This window comes from Dendronephthya gigantea, unplaced genomic scaffold (genome assembly GCF_004324835.1).
Source record: "Dendronephthya gigantea isolate DGI-Jeju-01 unplaced genomic scaffold, DenGig_1.0 000051F, whole genome shotgun sequence".
Taxonomy (NCBI): domain Eukaryota; kingdom Metazoa; phylum Cnidaria; class Anthozoa; order Malacalcyonacea; family Nephtheidae; genus Dendronephthya; species Dendronephthya gigantea.
The window spans coordinates 779,861-789,090 of NW_021163061.1; the positions used below are offsets into that span (position 1 = coordinate 779,861).

General features: G+C 40.0%; 1 protein-coding gene across 1 annotated transcript; it reads right to left on the reverse strand.

The window, feature by feature from the left end:
- Positions 1-55: 55 nt before the first annotated feature.
- Positions 56-4,429, reverse strand: LOC114528822 (stromal membrane-associated protein 1-like). The gene is made up of 9 exons (XM_028550536.1): positions 4,225-4,429; positions 3,983-4,116; positions 3,104-3,289; positions 2,858-2,902; positions 2,542-2,742; positions 2,302-2,403; positions 2,031-2,151; positions 1,587-1,807; positions 56-1,227 (listed from the first exon to the last, which is right to left on the reverse strand). The coding sequence occupies exons 1-9, from the start codon at positions 4,340-4,342 to the stop codon at positions 880-882; spliced, it is 1,476 nt and encodes a 491-aa protein (XP_028406337.1). The 5' UTR covers positions 4,343-4,429; the 3' UTR covers positions 56-879.
- Between the last annotated feature and the right edge of the window lie 4,801 nt (positions 4,430-9,230).

Genomic DNA, 9,230 nt, shown 5'->3' on the forward strand with positions numbered 1-9,230 from the left:
ACCTTTTACCCCTGATATACTATGATACCACCATATAAATTAAAATTCAAATTTACATTTATTTAAATTTATATTCCATTTTACGAACACAGAATTTGATATATATTTATACTAAATAATCGTTGATATGCTAAAATTCTTTGAATTTGGAACTTGACCAAAACTTTAGATCTTAAAACAAGGGATTTGCTAGTGTTGGTATTTTCTTCAAGTTAGCTTAGTTTGATGGAAGTTTGTCTGATGCTGAGCGCATGCGTGTTTACAATTGCAGTTAGAAAAAACCTATTTAGCATAATGTACGCAAATACACACAAAACCTGATTGGCTCGATACAATTGGTTATACATTTGATAGAGCTTTTTTATATGCAAAACAATTTTAGTTCAACACGGTTGAATGAAATGAAATCTACACTTTGCTGGCATAACCAATTGTGGCTGCTTTAGAGAAATAACTATTTTAGGAAACAATCATCATCAGTGGCATGCAGTGTCTCCACGTTTTCTATACTTCAGTGCAACACCGTATACGCATTGTTTATTAAATTAATTCTAGCACAAGTAGAAATTAGCTTCATTTGTAAAACTCATGAAAAGTTCAACTATTCATGAAATTATTATGTCTTTCAGAGAATCCAATCATTCACCACACGGTAGTTTGAAGTCTACTTAAAGAACATCTTTTCCAGAGTTCTAGGAATAGTTGGTTAAATGAACAACCATTCAGTCACAGTCAGACAACACGGACGTCCAAATTTCTACTCCACGAAAAGAGAAATTTTACCACAAAACGCTTCAATGTATTTACACTCAATTTCCGAAAAAAATTCACCATTTTCGACAAGAAGATTCATCTTAATTCAGCTGACTCCAAAGTAACTCATTTCCACAGATTAGTGCTTAACGTATGCCCAGATTGCGCACCCCCCTGTGCTTGGTACATATTGAACCTTGGCGCTGTAGGACCGGTGGTTAGGTACGGGGGTGTTGGCTGTTGTTGGGGGAAATTTCCTCCGGGTCGCGGCATCCAGCCGCCGTTAACCATGGGCGTGTTTCCATACGGAGTCGCACTGTTGTTATAGGACATCATACCTGGCATTGCCATATTTGGATTGTAGCCTGAACCTGCCTGAAAATTAGGCATACCCTGATTGCCGGGCATTGCCTGAGTTGGTTGATGCTGTTGCCTCAGGCCTAACATCGACATTTGCTGTTGGACCTGGTTGACCTGGAAAAGAATTGCAAAAGATGTTGGTATACAATACGGGACTACAGGGTACACAGGGAACTTCAAGGTATACTGATTATAGAAGCAAGATAAGGATGATAAGGATAGACAATCCAATTATCTGTCATCAATATCTCGATGATGAAAGACAACGATGTTCTATGCTTGGAGGTAAACTTAGAAGACACGTGATCATGACGTGGACGAACACGTGACGATGAAGACTCGTCAATTTCATCTAATAGCCACTATTGGAGGATAATATTCTATTATACGGAAAGTACAATACGCATGAGTATAGATTTTAGCAGCAAGGTTTTCCGTGAGAGAGTTTTATGAAAGCTGTGTTTTTCTCCAACCTGAAACATTTGTTGCTGCTGTTGTTGCTGTGGAATATTAAACATTGTTTGCTGTGCGTTATATTGAGGTGTTATTCCCTGAGGCCTGTTCATCGCCATAACATTCATCTGTTGTTGCTGCTGCTGTTGCTGCTGTTGAGGAAGATAAACTCCGCCTGGAACACCGAACATCTGAGGATTGGCTTGCTTTTGAGATGGTTGATACAACGCCATTATAGAATCTAGAAAAAACAGATTGGTGGAATGGAACGATTGAAATCTACGCTTAAATCCCAGGCTAATGGCGGCAAAAAACGCGAGAGATGTTGAATCACGCATGACCGAAGCGAAGAGTCTCGTGGACCAGGTACGCAATATTCATAGAATCATACTGATCCACTGACCTTAGATGATGTATCCAGTTTATTATCAGATCAATGGACTAGTCTGCTAATATTCACTAACCTTTTTTCGACTGTCCTCCACTCGAAAGATCACCTTTAAACAAATTTTCTTCGATATTGGTTTGATCTGAAGTACCATTTGTTGTTGTATTGTTGATAACTGGGGATGGTGTTGACATATTCTAGGTTCAAAGTATAAAATTTAAAATACATTACTAGCGTGACTGATTTCGATCATACAAAATAAAAAGCATCTTGAAAGAGTCTAGTGTCTCAAAGAACAGTTTCCTGAGGACAGTCCTTCAACTTCTCTAACAGATGTTATCTTTTACCTGCGACAACTCAAATGCAAATCCCTGGGATGGTGGCTGGGATTTCGGCTGTTGGGGATTGCTATCTGCAACTTGGAACGAGGGACCACCGAAGTTGAGAAGCTACAAAATTGAAACCCATAAATGGAAGGATTATTCAGGAGGTTGAAATGATGATGGAGAAGGAATGACATGGTGATGGAAGAAAAAGATGATGAATTTCAGAGCAAAGGTGTGTGTGTGTTCTGTGTCCAAACTTACGTCAGCAGTATTGCCTTGTGCAGCAGCAGGTGGCGCTGACATGCTCAACAAGGTGGAGCTTATCTGTGCTGGTGCTTGTTGTGATGGTGCTGGTTCAGACATTGAGAGAAGGTCTACGGTAGCTGATGATGGCTTGATGTTCGACAGATTGCTAGCCTTGGTAGGGTTCGGAACCGACTTGGACGGTTCTGGTCTAGATATCTAGATCATCGGTAAAAATATCTTATATAATTACAAGAAAACATCCAGTTTGATAAGCCACATAGCTTACAGATTTCCTTGAACCATTGAAATAACATTCATTCAATGTTTATACCTTTTTACTTTGGCTATCGCTAGATTTTTTCTTATCTTGGCTAACCTACACAAAACCATTAAATTTTTTAGTTCAGAGTGCATGTTAGAGTCAGAAACATATTCAAGTGGTTCACTCTGCCTGTATTAAAAAATGACAAAGCAATTCATTTTGCCACAGGGCAAAAAATTTTACTCATGACTTCATTCATAACTAGTCAGAGTTGGCCCTAGTGAGTTGCTAAAAGCTTTTATACCATGTCTTTACCTTTTCAGGCGAGTTAATTGATTCTCTAGCAGGGGGTGGACCACCCTTATTTATATATAACTTCTTCTCATATTTATTTCTAATGAACTGTTCAAGGCTTGAGTCGCCTTGAGGACGACGGAATCCAACGGGCAAATGAAACTCGTAGTAATCTGCTGCTCTTCTGTTTCCCCATTCCACGACATTCTAAAGAAAGATTTGACCATCATTACAAATGAAAGCACACATACATTCCATTCAAAACCTCAGTTCATCCTATTGTTCCTGGTTGGTAAAGCATTTCGTAACAGTTGTATCCAATAGACAAATATGTAACCATGACAAACATGGTTAAGTCTTGAACAAACCTATCCTTAGCCTGTATTGATGCCATACCTTTGCTGAATATTGATTAAATTTCAAACATACATCAAATTACAAGCAGCATTCTTTAAAATTCATTTACTTTATTCATCTTTGAGATTGCTATCAGGGAAGCAGCACAAAAGTTTGCAACAGAAACATGATTAAAACAAAGCCTTTAACATCTGGCTTTCATAAAAAATATTTCATTCAATGTCTTGATGGACTGATAGTAAGCTCCTTTATTTCCGCGCGATTATAAGGCTACCGAAAGAATTGTAGAGATATTTATTATTTGACCGGCTTTTTCAAAGAGAATTGTGTTCCTATTTCATTGCACTTTGAGGGAAACAGCAAACACGATACTGCAATAGCTATTTCCTTTCCACATAGAAACGTGAAAAAAATACGATGGAAATAATCAAAGGCCCGTAATGAATATATAATTCTAATAAACGATGATAAACAGACCATAAAACGCAGTTAATATAGTACAATTTCCTGGTCGATTTTATAAAATCAACTTCCAATTTCTACCTTAACTTGTTCCGGTGTCCATGCGTCCAAATTGACAGACTTCACTTTGGAAATATGCACGCCTAAATTTCTATGAATGCCCGCACAAGTAATACAGACGAAAATACCGAGATTCCACGAAGCCCATCTTGGTCCTAGGGGAGTAAAAGAATTGTATTACGGACTGATACGTCGATATTTTCCCCCACAACTCTCGTATTTGACACGCACACATAATCACAGTCACACACACATACACCGACCTTTTGCCCGGCAGTCAGCGCAAAATTTGTTCTGTTCTTCGCGAAGTAACTCCATGAGTACACTCGTGTTTTTATCATGTTGTTTCTTGTTCTTCTCCCTCTCTGCTCTCGTCGACATTGTGGCGTTAAAGGTGGTAAAATTTTAAAGTAAAATCGCCAAATTTCGGCCAAATTCTCTGTCTTGGCGTCCGATCGTACACCGGAAGTGACGAGAGAGGAAGGAAAACGCTCGGCATGCTGGGAGAAAGTCAGAATGATTATATATTCAAGATGGCGGCTCTGGTACTGATCTCATGCCATCCCGTGAGCTGGATCGATTATCCAGAATAATTAGCAGCATACGGTCCGTCATATATTTATTCCAAATTTCCAATATTTGATTTCAACGTATTGTTGTGAACTAGTGGTACAGTTTCGCCTCGACCTCGTGTTATTGAACACAAACATATTTGAGAACCCAAATAAGAATAGGTACGCTCCGGGTCATTTGAAATCTGTTGAAAACAAAAAATGATGCATTTTCACAAGTATATATCGTACCAGCTTGTTATACGCTGTCAGGATTGCAAAGTCAAAATACAAGATATCAGTCTGCGGTTGTACGAAGACTGGGTAACACTATCCACGGCATAGTGATAAAACCTTTGTAAAAATGCTTAACCGTGCCGTTTGTCTGGGATACTGCGGGTTATATAGATATATGAAGTTATCCCTCGACCCTCACGGCTCACACAGCGGTTTAAATACCTCACTTAGGTCCACCTGTAGCCTGTTAGGTTATTTGTATCGCATGCCAGTTTTCTAAATTCCAATTTTACTTCCTAGTTCCAACAATATACTTATATACACAGTACCGTAAGCTGATGTGTTAAATTAAATCTACAAACGACGACTATTGACTGAGCTTGTTGACGTGGTGTGATATGTTGTGTTCGGGTGATTGTTGCCTACTCTTGTGGTGGGCCAGCTCCCATGCCAATTAGGGTAGGGCTTTGAAATATATTCAAACTATGAACTTGTTGAACCAATCGCACATCTTTTTACCGCAGGTCATGGCATTAATTCCAACCACACTAGGAATTTCCTACTTGCGGCTTGCTTGGTGATTTTACTCGAAATAAGACCGTAAAAAAATGAACGCTTGCTAATGGACACTTGAGAATGTACATCACCCAACTTTTTTAAAGTCTTAACGGTTTTAATTATTGTAAATAAATCCGGCATTCGTGCTAGATAAGAGATTGTCAGGAAATTTCGACGTAAGGGCCATCGACGGGCAAGTGATATCGACGATTGTGGAATGTTCTGAGAACTTCTGACCAATTATGGCTTTTGCAGTTTTGCGTCTACTCTTTTGTTTGCGATGGTTAACGGTCGGTTGAAGTTGATAATCGCTAGCGGCTCTGTTCTGTCAGGTTGGTGTCGGCCTTGGTGGTATTTATATTTCCTGCGGCTTTTTCAGTGAAAGCTTCCTTTAAACATATCTTTATATTAAATCTAATTGTGGTCACGGGATGATGACACATATTAAGATGGATCGATATCTTCCGAGAATGCGCATTCTGGGGTATTATTAGAATTCTAGTGAATTTACGAGAATTTTGAAGAAGATATTCGCAGATATTTCTACACATTTCTTAGATCGAGCAGATACATTAGTCTGACTGATAAAGACTTTGTACACATCATGGCCGACAGTACGAATTCAGACCACGATCGCGAACCCCGCCCAGCTCCCTAGATTAGCACCGCCAGACACACAGGAGACGGTGGAGAGGGGATCAAGGATTACCTCGCTGCCCCTTGTCACTCAGTTGAGGGGTTAAATATAAGCTAAGCTGGAATAAGACACAAGTAATTCACGACTCACTCTTTTCGAAAATTCATAGTGCCAACACCCAGTATTACATATTCAGGATTGAGACCTGAGATGAATTAACAAAAGCCCACTACTGCACAGGAGAGCTAAAGACCTCGCGAAGCTGTTAGCTCAGCAAGTTACTCTCTGGTGCGGATAGTTTTCCTGAGGAGGAATTTGCCTCGAGAGACAAGTTTCTATCGTGTACAGGTGGTTTTCGGGCTGAGCTAACTCCCTCGCGAGGTCGTTTGCTCAGCTGATAGCTCTCGTGTGCGGCAGGCTTAAGAATGAATGTTTTCGCAAAGATTTTGCTCCAGGCCATCGCCCACCTGATCCTAGATTTTCTAAATCTTTTGAATGGGTCAGGACGAAAATAACCCGTATTGGATATCAGTTTATACCACTGATAAGGAAATGCTTAATAAGGAAGTTTTACTTCTATTATTTGAACGAGTAGGCTGGGTTTTCTCCCAAATCCACGGGTTTTCCCGTCAAATATTCAGTGAGCTTCTTTTGCCGGGAGTTAGCCGTAACGACGAAGACTGAGAACTGAATGGACCCCGAGGCAGGGGCCTCCGAGCAGGGCGCGGGGATTGGCGCGGGGAGTAGCTTGCCCCCTCCCAATAATTGTGAAGCCTCCAGGCTCCTCCTTGGCTCTCCTTAATCCAATAATAATCGTCGCTCCCTGATTCGTCATTTTTGCGTGTGTTGTTTGCTCTCGCCATCGTGCAAAACTCGTGGTCACTGTGTCGTGGTCGTCAGGTTTTTGAGTCCGAGTTTGTTGATGAATTGCGTAACCAAAAGCGGGTTACATAATCAGCATTGTTTACTGAACTAAGTGTTGACATTTGACAAAAGCCCACGAGTTTCGTGGTTTCGTCAGATGGCGTAAGCAAATACACCGGGTTTTGCTCGACAGATGATGGACACTTTTGGAGAGGCCGCTTTTATTTAATAGTTTTATACAAACTCTCTAGTCTCTATTATTCTGAAGCTTCTATATTTTTATTAACTTTCTGAATTGCGGCTGGATTCGAACCAGCCAGAAAGATCGTTCTCTGCATCCGTTCGGACGCGAATTGGATCGCTTATTCCTGTGTTTCAGTAAACAAGAACAAATGGTTTGAACGGAAATAATTTTCCCGTCTGATCCTGTTCTGAGAAGAACCAGTTTCCTGCATAAAAACAGGCTTTGTACCTCTCGTGTGGCGATTGACAATTTTACTCACGATGTATTATTATCTATTAGCGTTAATGCGTTCCATACATGAGAGGGGAGGCCGTCATGACTAATATCTTCCTGATTTTACGCGAAATTATGGCAGGTTTACCCCACATAACGATCGCATGATATCAATTTTCGTATCTGCGTCAATGCAGCGTCATTAAACCCACGCACAGCTTTCTAATCGATCTCTCGTTTCTAGGAGGCAATCACCATGCGAAAAAATAAATAAATAACAATCAAATACTATGTCACTTGGAGAAATTAAGCGCCTTAGAATGTCTCCCGAACATGTTATTGGATATTAAGCCTGACACTGATAGCGATTGCGTGCGTGAGATTGAGAATAAACACGAGAAATATTATCGATCGTAAAGCACTTGGACGCTGTAATCTTTTTCAAGTAGTTCAGACATTAATCACCAGCTCCTGATGCAACCTAATGTAGTTGTTACCTTCAACGCACTTGTTTTCAAAATAGAATGGCTATATTCGCTTGTGTGAATACCAAGGCGGCTGCCTGAACGTATAATGTTGTGTACCATGGTTGCAAAACGCGTGATGTTTTAACCGACAGAATCAAATTCAAAGCCATTGATACATGTTTTAATTTCTAGTCTGCATTTCAAGTGGTATAACTAAGATTGTTTCTTATCTTAAATGAATAACGAGAGAGACCTCCTATCGTCCAACCTTAGGTAACCACAAAAGCCCGCTGTAAGCGCACAAACAAATTTAAATATTGGCTTTCAAAACGAATATATTTTATTCTGAAAGCGTATCATGCAGGCATGGCGATACACTGATTGAACATTTAGACTGGCTATATTCGCCTGTTCTTACTCGCGATATTGCCTGTCAGGGCGGAAAATATTTGTACATAATCATATCTACTCCCCCCCCCGCATATTCCTCCCCCCCGGTTCCCGGCGAACAGTGGCTCAAAGAGGCACACGTGATTGAAAATAATTGGCTAACAAACGGCGGCGATATGATGATGATAATCTCTCCAGTGCAGTAATAACCTGCGCTTGTGTTACATACTGGCAATCGCTTTAGAATTTTCACACCATTGTCTCTGTAGTTTCTCGAAGTTTCTAATGGAAGAACAGTTTAGAACCGACAGAACGTTTCCAGTCTAAATAAAGAATAGTTTCTCCTGTGAAATAACACTGGATCAATAAGAGATGATCGTTACTGGACCTCTAGGAGGAACATTTTAGAAATGATAGAGCTATCCAGTATAAATAAAGTTAGTTTAGTTTAGGTTTTTTTCTGTAGTAACACTGGATCAATAAAAGATTATCCTTACTGGGCCTCTAGGAAGAAGAGTTTAGGACAGATAGAGCTATCCAGTATAAATAAAGTTAGTTTAGTTTAGGTTTCCTCCTGTGGTAACACTGGATCAATAAGAGATGATCCTTACTGGACCTCTATAGCAAGAACCACATTTTAGAACTGACGAAGCTATCAAGTTTAAATAAAGTTAGTTTAGTTTAGGTTTTCTTAGGTTTAGGACTAAGTCTAAGCCTGCTTTCATAGCACTGAATGGCTGTTTGACAGTGTATTGTCCTACGGTACGTCCTGCGGCGTGCTAGTTTGGGCGACGCATGGCTGCCAGCCTGCCATTGAATATATATATTTTTGAAACACATTTAACTATATAGCTTAAAAAGAATCCTAATATATTCGCTATAACTCGGGTATAATGCTGAGAAATGGATAATCTGTAAATTGCTGGTTTAGGACAATAAGATAAACAAACTCAGCTGACATTTCTTTGCTTGAAACTGGCCACCGGCAATGCATGAAAAGTTTGCCCACAACACAATACATGTAAATGAGCTTTGTTAGGTTATACCATGAATGCTTTCGTGGGCTGCTGAACATCGAAGTATTGTTCTACTTTGTCCGAGGTTCAGA